The 22452-nt window shown below is 36.0% G+C and overlaps 1 protein-coding gene across 1 annotated transcript in view; it reads left to right on the forward strand.

The window, feature by feature from the left end:
• Positions 1 to 537: 537 nt before the first annotated feature.
• LOC106471676 (electron transfer flavoprotein-ubiquinone oxidoreductase, mitochondrial-like) overlaps positions 538 to 22452 on the forward strand; it is a 47294-nt gene continuing 25379 nt past the window's right edge. Inside the window, exons 1-6 of the mRNA XM_013932293.2 lie at positions 538 to 605; positions 12534 to 12644; positions 19662 to 19814; positions 20667 to 20743; positions 21780 to 21861; positions 22111 to 22229. Of these exons, the coding sequence (XP_013787747.2) occupies positions 575 to 605; positions 12534 to 12644; positions 19662 to 19814; positions 20667 to 20743; positions 21780 to 21861; positions 22111 to 22229 (573 nt within the window). The 5' untranslated portion in view covers positions 538 to 574. The remainder of the gene's footprint in view (positions 606 to 12533; positions 12645 to 19661; positions 19815 to 20666; positions 20744 to 21779; positions 21862 to 22110; positions 22230 to 22452) is intronic.

A 22452-nucleotide genomic window follows, 5' to 3' on the forward strand; every position in this document is an offset into this window, starting at 1 on the left:
CAAGACTAACACATGCCTAGTAAATGCTAGGGCATTCTTGAAGGTACGGGATATTTCTAGAAAGAGATGGCGCGATGCTAGTCACGTGACCTGGGTAACGCAACAATTGGAAACATACCTTACTACAATATTTTCACATTGGTGTTAAGGGGAAGGAGACTATATAAAAATTTATTGAATAAATATGACCATAACTCCAACTGATAATATGTTAATGATAACTCTGTAATTTTTAGCTACTTGAAAAAGAGTTTTCAATTATCTCTTTAAATGTAAGTTTTAACATAATAGCCTGGAACCATAGATCTATAATAACAATTACATAGAAATATTTAAATAATTATATTCAAAATTGATAATTGTGAAGATATATATATATATATTAGTGTGTAAGATAGTTAATGACTATAATTATACGTATTGATAATATTGCAGCATTCGATATTAACGCCCATCCTGGCGAAGCCTAATCTCTAAAATCGGTAAGCTGTGTGAAGATTTTTTAAATATTTCTTTTACCGTGAATATCATGTTTATGCTACTAGATGGCCTGTTGTTTATCTCTCGTGTTAACATGGCGACCTTGAAAAAACTGCAACTGCAAGGTAGGAGTCGTTAATAATCATATGATTTTAATATGGAACATTCATTTCTTTTAAGGGTTTTTGAATACATTATATTAGGATTGATAAACAGGTGGACATAGATTTAAGACTTTAATATCGATCTATAAGTTGTGATGCCATTGATGAATGATGGACTATAATTTATTATGATTTATATTTAATTTTGGTTCCCACGGCTATGCAGTGGATCATATTATATTAATAATAATTTGCAGTGAATTTCTACCTGATTGTTAATTAGATTTATTGTAATTTACTCTGGGAGAAACTTTGTCTTGTATGAAAATACCCTCAAGTAATTCTGTGATCAATGTGTGCTTAAGCCTATGGTCCTCCCTCCAAGTTCTAATTCTAAGTGTAAGTTGCAGTATAATTTTCTCATGAGGTATCGGTTATAATATTATTATTAAACCACGATAGTGATAACACTTTCATTCGTTTCAAATACATAATAAGTCAAGCAGTGTGATTATTTTAAGTTTAACGTAGAAATCATACACTCTCACATTTCGTAGTAGTAGCCCTTTCAGCCTACCCTGGTTATCCTAAATGTATAACTAAGTAGAAATAGTAAAATTACAAACAATAAAAACAGAACTTCACATAACGTACGTTGCAACTTTTGAAATCAACAGAACCATAACATAAAGAAAGACTCACTCAAAATCTCCAGAAAAATATATAGTTCATTTATGATCACAAATCATATATTAGGATATTAGATAGCAGTCATAGAGGTGATATGATCAAGGATATTAAATACCAGTCATACAGGTGGTATCATCAAGGATATTAAATAGCAGTCATACAGTTGGTATGATCCAGGATATTAGATAGCAGCCATACAGTTGGTATGATCCAGGATATTAGATAGCAATCATGTAGGTGATATGATTTGTGATTTCAAATAGCAGTCATACAGGTGGTGTGATCCAGAATATTAGATAGCAGTCATACAGGTGGTGTGATCCAGGATATTATATAGCAGTCATACAGGTGGTGTGATCCAGGATATTAGGTAGCAATCATGTAGGTGATATGATCCATGATTTCAAATAGCAGTCATACAGGTGGTGTGATCCAGAATATTAGATAGTAGTCATACAAGTGGTATGATCCAGAATATTAGATAACAGTCATACAGGTGGTATGATCCAGGATATTAGGTAGCACTCTTACAGGTGGTGTGATCCAGGATATTAGGTAGCAGTCATAGAGGTGATATGATCCAGGATATTAAATACCAGTCTTAGAGGTGGTATGATCCAGGATACTACATAACAGTCATACAGGTGGTATGATCCAGGATATTAGATAGCAATCATGTAGGTGATATGATCCATGATTTCAAATAGCAGTCATACAGGTGGTGTGATCCAGAAGATTAGATAGCAGTCATACAGGTGGTATGATCCAGAATATTAGATAACAGTCATACAGGTGGTATGATCCAGGATATTAAATAGCAGTCTTACAGGTGGTGTGATCCAGGATATTAAATAGCAGTCTTACAGGTGGTGTGATCCAGAATATTAGATAGCAGTCATACAGGTGGTATGATCCAGGATATTGAATAGCAATCCTATAGGTGATATGATCCAGGATTTTAAACAGCAGTCATTCTGGTGGTGTTGTCCAGAATATTAAATAGCAGTCATACTGGTGGTATGATCCAGAATATTAGATAACAGTCATACAGGTGGTATGATTCAGAATATTAGATAACAATCATATAGGTGATATAATTCAGGATTTTAAATAGGAGTTATAAAGGTGGTGTGATCCAGGATATTAGGTAGCAATCATACAGGTGATTTGATCCAGGATATTAGATAGCAGTCATACAGGTAATGTGATTCATGATACAATATTTCTGTCCTATAGGTGATACAATTCAGGATTTTAAATAGCAGTCATACAGGTGGTATGATCCAGGATATCAGATATTGGTCCTATAGGTGATATGATCCAGGATTTTAAATAGCAGTTCTAAAGGTGGTATGATCCTAAGTATTACTTAGCAGTCATGCAGATTGTGTGATCTAGAATATTAGGTAGTAGTCATAGAGGTGATATGTTCCAGAACATTAAATACAATCATACAGATGGTATGATCCAGGATATTAGCTAGTAGTCATAGAGGTGGTATGATCCAAGATATTAAATAGCAGTCCTACAGGTGGTGTGATCCAGAATATTATATAGCAGTCATACAGGTAGTGTGATCCAGGATATTAAATATCTGTGATGCAGGTGGTGTGATCCAGAACATTAATTAGCAGTCATGCAGGTGGTGTGATTAATGATATCAGATAGCAGTCATATAGGTGATGTGATCCAGGATATAAGCAGTGATACAGGTGATGTGATCCAGAATATTTGAAAGCAGTGATACAGGTTGTATGACCCAAAATATTATATAGCAGTCATACAGGTGGTATGATCCAGAATATTAGATAACAGTCGTACAGGTGGTATGATCCAGAATATTAACTAGCAGTCATACAGGTGGTATGATCCAGAATATTAGATAACAGTCATACAGGTGGTATGATCCAGGATATTAGATTGCAGTTCTATAGGTGATATGGTAGAACAAATAGGATTTTAGGTTGTGTGTACAGAAATATTGAACAGAAGTCTAAATATGTTATAATGTTCTTTTGTAGGTCACTGGTTAGGCCTTGTTTAGAACAGTGTATTTAGTTCTGGACTTCTTAGTATAGTACGGACATTGAATTATCTGAAAGGGTTCAGAAGAAGGCTTCTAGGATGGTATCTAGGATCTGAAGGTTATCATATGGGGATATGCTAACCCATTCACTGCAGCTGTCACATATACAGGTTGGACTTTTTCTTCTGTACACTGTAACTATGCCATATATGGGATTTTGTTGACATTGTGAGGGGTTCTGACAAAATATGATTGGCCCATTGTTTTATAACAGTGCTTCGGTATACTGAAGTATACTAAAGAAAATCATCCACCCTATCTACAGAACAGCTGCAGTGAATGGGCTAAGATTACTGAAATTGTTTTCTTTTGAAAAAAGAATTATAGAGGATCTGTTTGAAGTGTTTAAGATTAAGATAATTGATAGTATTTTAGCATCACCTTTTTTTCTATTTAATGGTGAGAATCAAGAATCATAAGGCTAGACAACACAAATAAACTTTGTCAGGATAGGAGCCATTTTCAACTGAGAGACCTTTATTTTTCTAATAGGGTGTTTGGCCCTTGGAATGTGTTGCTTTCAGATGTCGTAGATACACTTAATTTAACATACATAACATAACATAATGTTTTGAGACAAGAAGGACCTACTGGTCCATCTCGGTTGTCCCATCCTCTAAACTAAACTAAAACTATGAAACAACTAAGTTAGAAAAAAAATAAAAAATAAAAATCTTAAAACCAGCCCTTTTCATTCATATAGTTATCAAGCTTTTCCTTAATCTCACTTAAATTTACTGCCTCCAACAGGGAGTTTAAAGGAAGGTTTTGTAAATATTTGAATGATAAGATTTGGTTTTGAGTATTTTATTTTAGAGTTTAGTATAGTAATGATCTTTGGTTGTCCATATACTATATAAAACAAATTTAAATTTAAAATAATAGTAAAATTACCAAATTTTGAAATATTCTTACCAAATACATTTGTTCTAAAACTATAATAAGATGTTATGTAAAGTACAACTTTCCAAGTGCTTTTATAAATAACAGAAGATTCCATTATCCTAACATTCCATAACAGCCAAAGTTAGAAATTATAAGGTCAATTCAGAAGCAGTTTTCATCAAGATTTGTACAGCTCAGAGAATTCAAAGAAACTGCAAAATTCATAAAGTACTTTGATACAGTAATTTTAGAAAATGTAAAATTAGACATGTTTGACTAGATATATTTGCATAATTTTGAAATCCATCTAGTTGATAAACAGTAGAATGATGTCAACAACAATGAAGATTTGACACATGTTTATGGTAACAAACATTTAATTTTTGAACGCTTCAGAATGTATGTATTCCATTTGCGGGAAGCTATATTGAACACCCTAACATTAATTTTACTTGTGAACCTGACAAAAATGGTAAATTGCCGTTACTTGATATCCAAATCAGCAGATTAGATAACCATTTCACAACATCTGTTTATTGTAAGCAAACATATACAGGATAACATATATGTTTCAAAAGTTTTATTCCGAACTTCTTTAAATATAACCTTATACTCAGTCTTATTAATAGAGCATATAACATCTGTTGTACCTATCTCTTCATACTGAACAGTAACCACAATGTAATATAAAACAGCTATCCCTTGCATTTTATTCAAACCCTAACACCCAAGTTTCTTTCTCAAGAAATTGAACCCCCAAAGAAACCATACACTGTAGACAAATATCCGTAAAGACTGATTGTTCCTTTTTTAGGTGAGCTAAACTTCATAGTGAAGTCATAAATTTTTAGATTAATTGATTAATTTTCCACAAGTTTAACTACAAATGATATTTAATTGACCTTTCAAAAGACAAAATCTGTTAAGATATAAGGCCCTATTACCTACACCTATATGTTCCAGGTTCATATATAAATACACACAAATTCCACTTCTATTTGCAGAACTATACACTGTTTACACCTGCTAGCATATGGGACTGTCAAGCAGAACTGGTAAAAAACTATTAAACCAACCAGACTCCATGATTCGCACATGTAGTGGAAACAACAAACACCCCATCTTGATTACGAATTTCAAAGTCATCTTATCTGGATCATCCAATATTGAACTTTTAATTAAAGAAAGTCTCTATTACAAATGAACTCCCAACATTAAACAATAACACAACTTCACTACTATTAAGCCTGTTCTGAATAACTTTTATAATATTGTTACAATTGTTGCATTATCCTATTCTTTTTTGTTTATTTGTTTGTTTTTAATTGACCTCATCCTTTTATTCTGTGTTCTAATTACTCTTTATAAAATGTTGGAACTTTAGAAATTTTGTACATAATATTTTATCTGGTCCAATATAGCTTGCCGAAGATGGAATATGTACATTCTGAAACATTCACGAAATAAATGTTTGTTACCATACACATGTGTCAAATGTTCATTGTTGTTGCCGTTGTTCTTCTATTTATCATTAAACTTTAATTTCTGTTAAATGAATCTGCAACTATTTTAGTTTCAGTCCAGTTTAATTTGGAAGCAAAAGTTTATTGACTTAAGACTAGAACTAGAATCAATTGATTAAGATCAGATACCAGGAGTAAAGTATAGTAATTTTGAAACAGAACTTCTAAAAGTGTCCAATATCATTAAGAGTTGGTGAAAAAGGTAGAAGCTGTTCTTTTAGGGCTTAACCTGTTGTTTATAGGTTTTAAGCCAAGTTGTTTTTGTTTATAAGTCTTAAGTTGTTGTTGTTTGTAGGTTTTAAGCAGTAGTAAGCCTTAGTTTAAATAGTCTAGCTGAAAGATTACACCTTTTAGTAAGAGTCACATTAATTGCAGGTATATTTTTCCATAATCATCTTGATTTGTCCATTGTTTATTCAAAGTTAATCATATAAAAATATCATTCTGGTATAGTACTTACCTCCTCTCACAAGATTAGCTATTCTCATTCAGTGCTACCATCTATAATCAGACTTTTTCTTTATGCATGACACAATACTTTAGCTTCCCCCTATTAGAATTGCTATATTCCAACATGTCTCATGTAAATCATCATTCATCATCTCTTAACCAATAGTAGCATGATATGCTCACATGATGTATGTGACTCCATCTACACTCCTCTACCGAACCTTCACTTCCCATTTGGCAGCATTTGAGTTAAGATGTACTTTTAACTATGTGCCTAGTGCTTCCACTATAACAAACACATTTTTTTTACTCTTGTGAAGTGGTTCCTTTTTGACTTGATTTTCTTTTATACCAGTTCATTCTTGTTGCTATATTTCTGCACTCAAATTTTGTGAACATTTTCTTGTTCTATGAATTCCAGAGTTCACATTACTACTTAAGTCACACCAATAACAAGTATTTTTTCTCAGGCCTCAGGTGTGGGTGACCCAACAGTGGATCTCTCTGCTTTTATACATCGAGAGATTGAGCACTATATGGTCACCTTTGTCCCCAGACATTATTCAGGCTCCTCCCGAGCCAACTGAACTTGTTCAGAATGCTGAGAACTTTGATCGTCTTTTCCTGCCTCCAGAGTTTGTTGTTCCTGCCCATTTGCAGCCTGAGGAGTCACCTAGGTCTGATTCAGTATTTACAGGTTTTGTGTCTCAAGTTTGTGATGTTTTATCTTTTTTTCCCCTATCTCTTATTCACCTCATCCTTTCTTGTTACATGAACAAGCTTCCCAACCATTCTTTTGATATTCAATTTGTCTTACAATTAAGTGAGGGGATCAACATGCTGCACCCCCCAAGGACTTCTAATCAGTTTGCCCTTTCTTTCCATTGTGCAGACTATCCGTTTTTAGATCAGCATTTGTTAGGTTCATTATTACCTATTTGGAGGGTGGCTCCTGAATAACGTGTCCAATATTCTCGCCTACATCTTACCCTAACCAACCTCTTATGGTATCTTTATTCCATACATCTCCTATCGGAGGCTCTCCACAGAAAACATGAGGGTTTTTCTGCAGATACCTTTACACTTCTTTCCTCCACTTTAGCCTGCATTTTGTCCTCAACTTTGGTGTTGCATATGTGGTTTCTTTGTTGTTGGGACTTTATAGGTCGGGACACAGTTTTGGCTCATGTCAATTTACCCTCAACATATCTCATAGATTTATGTCTTGCACCTTTTCTGAGACGTTAAGTCTTTGATACAGTCCTAGAAACTATCGAATCTCAGGTGACATCAGCTGCCAGCAATGAACCCTTATGACTTTTGTAGTCCGTTTCTCTCTGTCAGAGCCTCATATGCCACCTATTCCCATTTTTCATCCTTCATTCTCCCAACCCTTACCTGTTCTTTCTAATTAGGGTATTCCTTCTCGTCGATTTCCTCTATTGCCACCAGTACCGGTGACTTCCCTGTGGGTTTGGGTTTGGTGGGAGCTTGATTATTAGGGTTTCTTCCTTGCTGGCATCTCTTCAGCGACAATGAATGGGTGATAAAGGTTTAGTCAGAAGGATTCGTTATCTAGTTTCTTTCCCCACCTTCTGTTCTTCTTGCCCCATTTCTTTCCCTCCTCCTTCTCAAGATCCTGTGACCTGCCAGTGTCTGTCAGAAGTGGTTTGAGAATTGCTTTTGAGGTGAGCAATTGAACCAGTTCACCATCCTTCTGGAGTTTTTTATTCCTGTCTTTTCCTTCTCCCCAAGCAAATAGGGATTGGCGACAAGGCATCGATTTATCTTGCCTCATCTGCTTCATAGCACTCTACAAGTTCACCATGGAGTCTTTTTTCACCCTGAGATGGGCGTTTTCTCCAGGGTTGTGAATGATGAAAATGGATGTCTCCAATGCTTACCTCCACATTCTGATAGCATATTGCTCTCAACCTTACCTTTGGTTTGTCCATCTCGGGGTGGTTTACTAATTTTGGCCCTCCCCTTTGACTTACCTCGGCTCTTTATGTGTTTTGTTGCATGTTCTAGGCTTTTGCATGTCATCTCCATGCTCTTGGGATACAATTTCATTATTACATGGACGACTGGCTCACTCCAATCAGGAATCGGCCACTCATTCTTACCAACTCCTTTTGGTAGGGGCTTAGTTTGGCTGATTTATCAAATTGGAGAAGTCATTCCTTTGACTAATTATATATCTAGTCCATTTGGTGGTCTTTTTCAACATGGATATCAGTCGCACTCTGCCTTTTCCTTTACGTCTTTATTCAATGGAATTTTTGGGTCACCATGCCCTTTCAGCTCAGTCAGTTACTGCTCGCGAGTTTCTCTCGCTTTTGGGGATGTGATCTTTCATGACTGCACTGGTTCCTCATGGTTGTACCCATGTGAGATCCCTTCAGTGGGTGCTTCACAAATGATGGAACCTTTGCTTGGGATCCTCTTTCCACCCTTATTTCCTTTCCTACTTCCTTGTGAGATGATCTTCAATGGTGGCTCGACAATGCACATACATTGGCAGGCCTGCTGCTTCACACCTTGCTTTTGTCTGTTCCTTGGTGAGATGATCTGGTTTCACACATTGAGTCGCTTCCTTGTTAGCTCATTCCATACAGCCATCTTCCATGGAAGTATACCAATGCAAGTGAAAATTCTTTTGTTGTTTGTCTTGTAACAGGTGGTTTCCTGCTGACAAGCCTTCTGTGGCTTGTGTGGTGGAATTTCTCACCTGGCTGTTTGATAATGGGTTTTCGGTATCATTGCTTTCTGGATATCAGGTGGCTTTATCCCATACCTTCCATTTTTGTCAATACTGTTGGGTTTTTACTTCCCCTGTTATTACCATGCTTATGCGTTTCTTCTGAATACATCAACCTCCCAAGCATCCTCCCCTTCTAGACTGAGACATTAATGTGGTCTTCCATACCCTTAATTTACCTCCATTTGAACCACTTTCCATGTGTTCCTTGTTTCATCTGCCCCTTAAAACATATTTCCTTCTTTTCTTAGCCTGTGGACATCAATGGTCGGATTTATTTGCCATTGACGTTTCACATACCCTTTATCCCAATCATGAGACAAGAGCCATTACAAATTTATCCCAGCTAGTCATTAACTTTTCCATGGGAATGAACCATGTATTATAAGTTAAATTAATGCTAATCTGTTCAGAACACAATGTACTAAAATGTCATTTGATAGATGAAAACGTCCACTTTCTATTTGTCATAGGTAATATATAATTAAACATAAGAGAGTACTATTAACAAATCCTGAAGGAGAGGATGTGGCAGGAGGGGTCTGATTTTCTATTTGATAGCTCTGTTACCAAACAAAATTGAAAGCTATAAAAATTAGTTTGTCTGAGAAATGATGATTTTATAGTAAGTAATTTATGTTGAATTTCGTACTTTTTGGATGGGTGATGGATAAAATAAAGAAGAGAAAATGTGTCATGTGTGTCACATTAAGGGAAATTCAGGATTTTTTTAAATACTGCCTTATAGAATTAAGAACTTAAAATTTGTATACTATTAAAATATGGATTATTAGCTAAGATTTTATAATATTCTAATTGGTATAACATAAACAAAAAGCAGTTTAATAAAGTTTTGAATGTAAGACACTAAAACCTTGTGTCATGCACAGTAAAGGGTACCTGTGCCGATAGGGGTAAAACGTAGTTCCTTCTTTTCTTAGCCTGTGGACATTGATGGTTTACATACCCTTTATCCCAATCATTCCTTTCTTCCTTAGACCTTGGCAGCTCAGTAGGGTTGTTTATCCTTTTCTCCTATTACCCTTCTTTCTATATTCCATCTTTACCCTTGACCGGATCTGTGGTAGGTGGTGGCTGACCTGGTATTCTTTAACTCTAAATCTGCACTGTTCAGCCATGTTGACTCGCACTTTATTTTTCAAGGCTTCACATGCTAACCATCAAGATGGGTTATTCCATAAGATCGCTTGATAGTGAATAACCTCACATTATTTCGCTTCATAAACATGCCCATCTTAGACCGTACCATCCAGGAACTGCATGGGTAAAGCAACAGGGGATTGCTGCTCTTCTCTGCCATGTTTCGATTGAATAACTCAGTATGGTCTGCTTTTCAAAATATGGTTTCATGGTCACCCATTGCAATGTCTCTGGTGGTGACATTCCTTCAGACTCTCCACTGCATTGTCACCTTCCTTTCCTTGAGTGAAGAATGGGAGTCCTTACCACTTTCCAGTTCCAAGCTGCTGGGGTGGTTAACCATGGAGGCAACCTCCTGAATGAATTTCACATACAAAGAGCTAGTCGAGAGTAGGGCCTCCAGAGGAGTTGAGCCATCATCTTGCTGTACGACGTGACCTTCTGATAACTTTTACACAACAACTGGAGTTGAGCCATTGCCTAACTGCATGATGTGGCCTCCAGAGGAATTGAGCCATCACTATACTGGATGACTTGGCCTCCTGACACCACTTACACAACCACTGAAGTTGAGCTGTCACCCTACCGGATGACATGGTCTCCTGATACCATTTACATAAATACTAGAGTTAGGCCATTGAAATGCAGTTCACCCCTTCGATTGGGAGACATCATCCTACTCTAGCATGGATGTTGGTACCCCACAAAGACGTTTTGAATTAGAGTGAACCAATCATCAGAAATCTTCACATGGGGGTTCGGGTTGTCTATCTTCCTCCTCCAATTACTTATGTGTCGTGGGTCACAGCAGTGGTATGTGGAATTGTTATGGTTCTGTTCTTGTCTATCCCTCATTTTTTTTCTTTGGAGATGTTATTGCATTTGGATGGTGCTGGCTTGTGCCATGATTGGGGGAGTTTATTCCATGTAATAGACATCCTTTCAATACCAGATGTCAATTCTCGGATTGATAGATCAGAGATGATCCTCGTGTCATACCCAGAAATCGGTGCAGATCTTAATCCCTGATTCTTGGGTTTGAGTTGAAGACAGTATGATCCTCATCCTACCCTCGCATGAATGTCAGTACCCCACGAGGAGGTTTTGGATGTAGTTGAGTATGGTCTGCTGCACCCTAGCCACTCTAAACCTCATCAATTTTTGCCATTATATCTTACACATTCCGCACATGGGCAACGAGTATACCTGGCTCAGAAGTGGCTCCCCTCTTCTGATCTTCATATCTGTATCTCTCATTGTAAGGGGTATCCTTCAGATGGTTTCATGGGTACTTCTTTCATTCCCTCACATCGGTGCCTCCTCCTTCTCAATGTGGAATTCTAGCTAATCTTGTGAGCGGGAGGGAGCAAGTACTGTATTGGAAGCTATAATTTTCCTGCACTGAAAAAGTATTTCTGATAGATACATACCTTTCTCACACTTTCCACCCTTCCTCCCCCCTTCTCCAGTGCTTACACTTTCTGCCAAACTTCAAAGTGAAGGTTTGGTAGAAGATTGTAAAGGGAGTCACATGCATCACATGAGCATATCATGCTACTATTGGTAAGAGATAATGCATGATGATTTACCAAAGAGAGATGTTAGAATAGAGTAATTCCACCAGGGGGGGGGCATGCATAAAGAAAAGTTTGCATATAGAGGGCAGCACTGAATGAGAATAGCTAATGTTATGAGAGGAGGTAAGTATCTATCGGAAATGAATTTTCACTATAGGAAAATTATAACTTTTATAAACATTTACCTCTCTACACAACAATCAACCATTACTGCACGTTGTGAAGGTGTCGGTATCTTGACATCTGAGGAGTCTTCGTAGGCCCCTTTTACATCAATCTCAGACATCCAACCTTCACCAAGAGGTGTCATATAGCATCATCTTCATGCATGGAATTTGTTTGGTTCCTTGCAAGATGGGCTTGTTTTCAGAGTAGCCTGTTTTCTGATAATTTTTTTTTCAGCCATCCACCTTCCACTTTATCAATGCAAATTGATGGTTTACTGCCACTGATCCATTCACCACTCCCTTCAGACATCCTACTCTTCTTTATCTCACATCCTTTTTAGCCTGATTTTTTTGAAAGCTCTTTATTCCTTTGTCAAATACATTCCATCTCTTTCTCGACCATTCTCCTTTTCTCTCTCCAGTTCTTAAGGAAATCTCTCAAGCTTTTTTCATCAGTCATCATCCTTGTCCAGTCTCTCTTCCAGATTAGAGCATTTTTTCACATGCCAAATCTGAAATTTTATTTTATGTTTACATATAAGTTTGTTATAAGATGGGATGACTTTTTCATGTGTGTCTAGATGTCAGTCTGTTCTAAGATGGGGTGACTTTTTATGTTGTTTACTCATTATATTTCTTATTTCTAAAGGTCAAAACATAGCCTTCCTAGTTAGAAGATGGTGTTCAACAGAACAATTATACCCAAAAATAACAACTCACTATTCAATAATTCCAAGAGAAACAGATGAAAGATGGAAAGGTGATGTTTTGATTTTTATCGTAAAATTGTTTGTTTGCAAAAGATATCTTAGAGATTGGGAATTCAATGAAATAGGTGTTGCCTATAAAGTACAACAGAAGGAATCCTTTAATAAGGACAGAAATTTTTTTAAGTTTTATTCTTTAAAAAATTTTGTAACTCTAGTAATTACATAAAAGTGAATTAGTTTAATAATGAGTTCATGTTTAGTGTATTCTAGATACTTTTAGTAGAAGATATCACTTGACAGCTGGTAACATTTGTGTTTAAAAGAGCTGGTAATGTTCCTGTTTAACACAGCTGGTAACATTTGTATTTAAGAGAGCTGGTAAAATTTTTATTTAACACAGCTGCTAATGTTTCTGTTTAACACAGCTGCTAATGTTTCTGTTTAACAGAGCTGATAATGTTTCTGTTAACAGAGCTGCTAATGTTTCTTTATTAACAGAGCTGGTAATGTTTCTGTTTAACACAGCTGGTAATGTTCCTGTTTAACACAGCTGGTAATGTTTATATTTAACAGAACTGGTAATGTTTATTTTTAACAGAACCAGTAATGATTCTGTTTAACAGAGCTGGTTAAGTTTGCTTTTAACAGAGCCAGTCATGTTTGTGTTTATGGGACTTGATAACATTTATGTTTAACAGAGCTGGTAATGTTCCTGTTTAACACAGCTGGTAACATTTGCTTTTAACAGAGCCTGTAATGTTTCTGTTTAGTAGAGCCACCAATGTTTCTGTTTAACAGAACTAGTAATGTTTCTGTTTAACAGAGCTAGTAACGTTTGTTTTCCACACAGCTAGTAACATTTATTTTTAACACAGCTGGTAATGATACTGTTTAATAGAGCTGGTAATTATTCTGTTTAAGAGAGCTGGTAATGTTCCTGTTCAACACAGTTGGTAATGTTTGTCTTTTAACAGAGCTGGTAATGTTCCTGTTCAACACAGCTGGTAATGTTTGTATTTAACAGAACTGGTAATGTTTGTATTTAACAGAACTGGTAATGTTTGTTTTTAACAGAACCGTTAAGGATTCTGTTTAACAGAGCTGGTAATGATTCTGTTTAACAGAGCTGGTAACATTTGCTTTTACCATAGCTGGTAACATTTCCTTTTAACACAGCTAGTAATGTTTGTATTTAACAGAACCAACCAGTAATGTTTGTTTTTAACAGAACCAGTAATGATTCTGTTTAACAGAGCTGTTAACATTTGCTTTTAACACAGCTGGTAACATTTGCTTTTAACAGAGCTGGTAACGTTTGCTTTTAACAGAGCCAGTAATTTTTCTGTTTGAGAGAGCTGGTAACATTTATATTTAAGAGAGCTGGTAACATTTGTATTTAACAGAGCTGGTAATGTTTCCAAAATATACTTACCTCTGCTGACACTATAGCTATTTTTCTATTTCTGGGGTTTCCACTCTTTGCCCATCTAAGCATTGAAAACACTATCTCCAGTTTTTTATACACCACTTGAATGCCATTGTCAAATTCTAATTTGCAAAATTCTTCACCAACTTCAATGTGCCCTCTATTTAGGTACTGTATATAAGCACCTCTGCTATGTGATGTTTGTTAACGGCTAGGGGAGGGGTCATTCTCAGTCGAAACTGTCTGTGATATGATCCGTTGTGAGATGGAAACATGTTTGTGGACCAAGGGTGTCTCTCCGGTGGGTTCTGGGGTGGCTTTTGCAAATGACCCCGGACCAACTGGGGAGAATTTAAACTTGTATTTTCTGGCTCCTTCTTTTACTAGGTTGGCTTCAATAGAGGATCATCTTGATCAGCCACCTCCAGACCCTATTGACAGTTGGTTACTTGGGTTTGGGAAGTTTTGAGGTCTCTCCTATTGCATTTGACTCTACTCCTTCCTTTTTGGCAGAAAGGATAGAAGTGACAACTTGGTTTTTCCTCCTTCTCCTGATATTGCTGTTCATGCTGGTAGATTTGCCACTCAGTTATGCAACGGGATAGCTATGCCTTATCCCCCACATTTATTGGAAGAGCATGCTTTGGCTTATCACCACCAGGAGGAGGTACATTTAGATTCCAAATGAATGAACCCCCTTTTGGATCTGTAGGGGTCTAGATTGGAATCTGTGATCACTTTAAACAGATCACAGTTTCCTCAGATTCGTCTTACTCTCACAACTGTCCTGAGCTATTTATCTCTGATCCAACTTTTGTTGGAAGCTCATCAACATTCCCCATCCAATGTTGTTTGCTGGAGTTCCAGAGATGTTAGAATCATGAAGTGATTCAGCATGTTTACATTCTTCTTTATCATCATTGATTTCTTGCCTTTCTGGTGCTAATTTGGGAATGTTGGCTTGTAGTGTTTCCCAACTTCCTCCTTTGGTTCCCAGGTCTATTGGTTCCCATAATAGAGTCCTTCTGTACTCTCGAGGATCTTTGGCTAGGGCAGACCATTGTCAATGGCGTCGGTGACTATCCAGTTGGCGAGGGAATAGTGGGAGCATGATTATATCACTTTCTGGACATCTGGAGTTCTTTCATCAGGAATCCATGGGTACTCCATGTTTTGGCTTCAGGGTTGGTCATTCAATTTACATCACCTCCACCATTATCTGCATAACTGATTGCCTTTTCACCTCCAACAGATTTACGGCGAGTGGAGCTTCGTTCCCAGGCCATAAGAGAGTTGTTAGTCAAAATGGCAGTAGAGAGGGTCGATCCCATTCATCCAGGATTTTATTCCTGTTTATTCATTGTACCCAAGAAGACAGGAGATTGGCATCCAGTTACCAATCTGTCTCGACTCAACCAATTTTTAGATCTTCCTTGCTTTACAAAAGAATCTTTTCTCAACCTATGATGGCACTTTGCACCAGGGCTCTGGATGACCAAGTTTGATGTTACTGACACTTATTTCCATATTCCCATAGTGGAATCTTCCCAGAGGTTTCTCAGATTTGTGTGCAATTTGGGCAATATTTCAAGGTCTGTCTCTCTTGACAACCACTGGAATATTTATCATCAGTTGTGTATTAAAAGGAATTTAAACCCTCTTCATCCTAAAGTGTCCACCATATCCCATTGTATAACTTGGTTATTTGAGAGGGGTCTTGCTTCATTTACGGTGGCTTTATATAAGGCATCTTTATCCACTAATTTTCAGTATTCCAAATATCAGAAGGTTTTTGAATCCTCAGTACTATCAGGTCTACTTAAATTCTTTCATATTCTTCAACCCAAATGACCTTTTCAATTACTGGATTTTACAGTTTTAAATTCATTGTCTAATCCTCCCTTTGAGCCTTTAGCTTTGTGTTCTTTGTTTCATATTTCTCTTAAATTATATTTTTTGTTGTTGTTGGCTTGTGGATGTCATCGGTTGGAGTTGTTTGTAATCCATGTGCATCGGACTCTTTATCATTCCATATTTGTCCTGCTTTACCCCGATAGGTCTTTTCTTACCAAGTAGAAAGATCCTTCTCACCAATCCATTTGCCAGCCATTTCTCACCTTTATGACTGCTCCAATCCTTATCGTTTGTTATATCCAGTTAGGGCCCTCAAATGTTATGTGGCTCACGCTAACTCATTTCGAGGTAGTAGAAATCGATTGTTCATTCATTGAAATCTCTCCATTTCCTTTGATTTATCTCCAATTATCCTAATGAGATGGCTTCGTAAATTGATTCACATGGCCTATAATGGATTATCATTACAGGAGAGGTATCTTTTGCATGTCACATCTCACCAGATTCGTCATATCTCTATATCATTAGCCACCCTGTTGAATTGCTCTCTTGAAGACAATGTGTGAGCTGTTATGTGGACTACTCTTAATACTTTCCTATCTCATTACTTACATGATCTGGCAGTTTCCTCTTCTGAGGGTTTTCAACTACCTCCTGTAACTATTTTGACTACATCTGTTAGATTTTAACCAGAGGCGAGTATTTTCCTCAATCATATTCTCTTTTATTTCTAGGGTCCCTTTATTTTTCATTGGATACCACTCTGTGAGAGTGTTGCTCAGGCAGGATGCTTTTTTTTCAGTTCTGCACTAGCAACCACTTTCACTATAATTACTACAGGATGCAACAGGCTCTGTTGAAATGTGGTGTTCCATAAGACCATCTAAGTGCCTACTGGATGATATAACCTTATTATTATTATGAACTGCCACTCATGGACTATCATGAGTAAAGCTAAAGGGGATCCTGCCCATCCCTGCCAATCTTCAGGTTGAATAAATTGGGCTCAGTGCAGTTTCAAGAGCACTGTTTCTCAGGATTCCCCTATGCGTATTACCCCCCCCCCCCGAATGTATTAGTGGCGGAGTCCTTGCCACTCAGAGGCTTTTCCCTCCAGAGTGTTCTAGTGTGTTCCTTTACTCTTGGAGAAGAGGGTGAAGCTGAAGGCCCTCATACTCGGGCCTCTGTATATTTTTCCCAGAGTGTCAGTAAGAATGGCACCAACCTCCGTGGGAGCCTAATCATAATTCAGCTTCAGATTTGATACAGAGCTATCCGGTTGGGAGGGGCATGGCTCTTCTCTTTGTTCAATGTCAGTTTCTTATATTGTTCATGGAAGGAGGTCTACTATCTCCTTGTAATTCTGAACACGAAGTGGTTCCATCCTAGGTCCTTGGTTGAGCACAGGTTCTACGTTCTCTCCATAATTCTAGGGGCAAGTGGAATATTTCTTGCCCACTTGGTTGGGGAGTGAGGATGAATGTTCATAATTCCAGACCAGATAAGTTCTGTTCCTTTGATTGAGTATGGCATACAAAATCCCATCATTCTGAGCCTGGGATGTTGCCTTTTGGACTTCTTCAGGTGGAGGAGAAAGTTTGTCTGCTTTGGTGTTACTTACTTTCTCGTTGTTATTCTGGTGGTTCTTAACACATCACTACAGGTTGGGAGCCAATCAAAAGTATATATATAAACATTGTGGTCCAATAGCCCTAGCCACCAATGTAGGACATATGTACCACAACCCCTTAATTCCAACCTCAGCTAACTGGTTGGGTCTGACCTATACTGATGATTACTTATATTCTATTCCACCTTTGATATAAGAACTGAGTTCCTGGTGAAGAGCATATTTGTTGTGGTTGTAATGCAGCTCCCCCACTCTTGTATCATCTTTATCTTGGTAAACTCCTGTTCTATACAGACACTTTCTGTATGGTTCATGTCTGCACCGGCCCCTCCATGTTCTCAATGTGGGATTCTAGCTATAGTGTCAACGGAGGTAAGTATGTTTTGGAAGTTAACATTTTCCTAAACTGAAAATGTATTTCCAATAATATTTACCTCTGCTGACACTCTCCCGCCCTACCTCCCCACTAAAAGCCAGTTTATGTCTTGAAAACGTGATTACATTACCTGAATGAGGTGCTTATATACACTGTCTGGAGAGAGGGTGCATTGAAGTTGGTGAAGAATTTTTTCAATTTAGAATTTGCCAAGTGCATTTGAGTGGTGTATAAAAGACTGGAGATAGTGTTTTCAATGCTTAGATGGGCAAAGAGTGGAAACTCTGGAGATCGAAAAATAGCTGTAGTGTCAGCAGAGGTAAGTATTGGAAATGCATTTTCAGTTTAGAAGAATGTTAACTTCGGTTTAAGAGAACTGGTAATGTTTCTGTGTAATGGAGCGTATAACATTTGTTTTTAACAGAGCTGGTAATGTTTGTGTTTAACAGAACTGGTGATACTTGTTTTTAACAGAGTTGGTAATTTTTTTGTTTTAACTAACTGCAACATAAATAATATATATATTTAAGTTAACTTGAAAGAAAAGACTCTTTCTTGTCACACATGTTTAGTTTATAAACTGTACAAAATTATTTATTTGAAACTCTGCCTTACCTATCTTCATGATTTACCTTACAACCGCATTCTTCACAAAATTAAACAAACATAAAATCAGGACTCATTTCAATAATTCAGGAAAACTCTACCTGAAAACAGAAGGGCTCATTTAAAAAGTAAAAAAAAAGTAAGCATAACTTGTTTCAGGAGTTTATAAATCGGTAATTGAAAGAGAAAATCACTTTTTAAGACTGGATAAAAATAATCAGAAATAATTTTAACAATTTACAAAATAGTATGTAAATTGTGTTATATTGTGGACAAATAAGGTATCTGACAAACAAATACCTTTCCAAGCTACACCAAACAGTTGAACCATAATAAGATGTAAAATCTGTGATCAGGAAACCTGAAATAAGGGTACTACCTCTATATGTCTCGTCTCTCAAACTAAAACAAATTCCTACACATTGAGCTAATAGTTGGAGTAGAATATATGTCGATCAAATATTGTAAACAAATATCTTGTAAGGTTAAGTATATTACATGACTTTGGATACTTTAACCTAGTTTTGGTATTACCTGTATGTTAGGTGTCAAGATGGAATGGTTTGGATACCATAATCCATTTTTATTACCTGTATATTAGGTGTAAAGATAGAACGGTTTGGTTACCATAATCCGGTTTTATTATTACCTGTATGGCAGGTGTAAAGATGGAACAGTTTGAATACCATAATATGGTTTTGTTATTACCTGTATGTTAGGTGTAAATATGGAACAACTTGGATACCATAATCTAGTTTTAGTACCTGTATGTTAGGTGTAAAGATAGAACGGTTTGGTTACCATAATCCGGTTTTGTTATTACCTGTATGGCAGGTGTAAAGATGGAACAGTTTGAATACCATAATATAGTTTTGTTATTACCTGTATGTTAGGTGTAAAGATGGAACAACTTGGATACCATAATCTAGTTTTAGTACCTGTATGTTAGGTGTAAAGATAGAATGGTTTGGTTACCATAATCCAGTTTTATTATTACCTGTATGGTAGGTGTAAAGATCAAACGGTTTGGATATCATGATCCAATTTTATTATTACCTGTATGGTAGGTGTAAAGATGGAATGGTTTGGATACCTTAATCCAGTTTTGTTATTACTTGTATGGTAGGTGTAAAGATGGAATGGTTTGGATACCTTAATCCAGTTTTGTATGGTAGGTGTAAAGATGGAAAGGTTTGCTGATGAAACTGATGTAATCATTGTTGGAGGAGGTCCAGCTGGAATGTCTGCAGCCATTAGGTTCAAACAACTTGCTAATGAACATGGTAAAGAGTTTCGAGTGTGTCTTGTTGAAAAGGCAGCAGAAGTAGGTAAGAGTCATCACCTGAAAGACTGAACTTACTGAACTTATTTTTGCTTTAACATGATACAATGTGCCTTATAACTGTGTTATGAACTTTGAAGGAATGCAACATGAATTTTCAGTTGTTATTGATCAACTGAAATAATTGGAGATGCTGTTTAAAATTTTTAAAAGGAAATTTTTAAATATTCAATTAATATAACTTTTGGTCTCATCAGAATTAAACATACACATGTATACCTAGCACTGACCACAGATAATTAAATATAATGTTCAAACCATACTACTTGTAATATAGGAACTATAGTACTTATAGTGATTGACCTATATTTCTTATAATGATTGAACTATATTACTTATGATGATTGAACTATGTTACTTATAGTGATTGAATTATGTTACTTATAATGATTGAACTATATTACTTATGATGATTGAACTATGTTACTTATAATGATGGAACTATGTTACTTATAGTGATTGACCTATATTTCTTATAATGATTGAACTATATTACTTATGATGATTGAACTATGTTACTTATAATGATTGAACTATGTTACTTATAGTGATTGAACTATGTTACTTATAGTGATTGACCTATATTTCTTATAATGATTGAACTATATTACTAATGATGATTGAACTGTTACTTATAATGATGGAACTATGTTAATTATAGTGATTGAAGTACATTACTTATAGTGATTGAACTACATTACTTATAGGGATTGAACTATGTTACTTATAGGGATTGAACTATGTTACTTATAGTGATCAAACTATGTTACTTATAGTGATTGAATTATATTACTTATAAAGAATACAAAGAGCTTAAAATTGCTGTTATATTATGCAGGTGGTCACATTTTGTCTGGAGCTTGTCTTGAACCTCATGCTCTGGATGAGTTGATTCCAGACTGGAAGGAGAAAGGGGTAAGTTGATTCAGTATAAAAGATCAAAAATACACTGCTCTTTCAAGAATCTGCTTGAAGCAGGAAGAAGGCTACTCTCGGCAGGCCTCAACAAATATTTTCAAATTTAGGAGCCAGCCCATAAACTTAGGAGCCAGGGGATATATTTTGAGTCAGTTGTGTGGTTGTGGTACGAGGCAGGCGGTTTTACACTAAACAACAGAGGGTTCATTATTAAACCTTATTGTATAACATATATTAATGTTAAACTTCAATATGTGCTGTTTATAAAAGCACCAATAACAACTTCTTATGTAACTGCTTTTCAAGTCCATCTAATTTTAAAAAAGGCTAGAGGTTTTAGAACTGAAATACCAATGATCTACAGCTTTTGATACTTGGCACTAGATACTGTATTGAGGTACTGAACCTTTATTATCTGTCACTGTAAACCTTCTGCCACTAGATACTGTTTGGAGGAACTGAAACTTTATTATCTGTCTCTGTAAACCTTCTGCCACTACATACTGTATAGAGGAACTGAAACTTTATTATCTGTCTCTGTAAACCTTCTGCCACTACATACTGTATAGAGGAACTGAAACTTTATTATCTGTCTCTGTAAACCTTCTGCCACTACATACTGTATGGAGGTACTGAAAGTTGTACTAGCATCTCCATAGTGAAAATTTATGATATCAGAAAAAGCACAAGTTCACAAAAGTCAATTTAACACAAAAAATAAGAAAGCACTTGATTTTTTGAGTTTCATAGTAAACATAGTAATAAATATTAACAAGAATTTAAATATGATTGTGTTTTAGAAAAAAATACTTGTTTGTACCATCATCAAGCATTCTTAATGTTGTTGTTATTTCAGCTTTGTCATATCTTATATGCTGAAAACTGTAACTTCCTTTATAACCCATATCACAAGATTAAACAAACTATCCATGCTCTTATAGGAACATATCTATGTATTGAAATGTACCTTATTTTACCACAAAGTGAATGGTTTTAAAAACTAAGTACTTAGTATATCTGATTATTTTTTCAGGCTCCACTTAATACTCCAGTGAAGGAAGACATGTTTGGGCTACTAACAAAGAAACATAGAATACCAATTCCAATTTTTAAAGGTAAGATTTAATATTGACACCTAATGTTTTGTATAAAAGATAGTCCTGATCACACAATACCCATTTCAATTTTGAAAAGAAAGTTATAATATTGACACCTAATATTTTGTATAAAAGACAGTCCTGAACACTGGATACTGATTTTATTATTCAAAGAGAGAGAATATTGACAAATAACATAAGAGACAATAATTTTTATTTTATTTTAGTGTATAAATATTTTATTAATTTTGAACTTCTGTCTGTCAGGTCTTCCGATGTATAATCATGGTAACTACTTAGTGCGGTTAGGTAACGTTGTTCGATGGCTTAGTGAACAAGCTGAAGATTTAGGTGTTGAAATATACCCAGGCTATGCTGCTAGTGAGGTACGTCACTCGTGTTGTAGACTACATTATAGTACAAGATTTATGTAGTCTAGTCTTGCAAACAGTATTGTTTAGTAGTGGATAAGCTCAGAAATGTTGTAAACTGGATATCTTTTATCCTTTTCAAACAAGGAAATCTTTCAGATTAAAAATATTTTCTTGTGGTTGTTCAGTGAAATCAACAACTGTTAACATTATTTTTTTTATGATTACTTTTATCTAC

The sequence above is a fragment of the Limulus polyphemus genome, unplaced genomic scaffold (assembly GCF_000517525.1).
Source record: "Limulus polyphemus unplaced genomic scaffold, Limulus_polyphemus-2.1.2 Scaffold4780, whole genome shotgun sequence".
In the NCBI taxonomy this organism is placed as follows: Eukaryota; Metazoa; Arthropoda; class Merostomata; order Xiphosura; family Limulidae; genus Limulus; species Limulus polyphemus.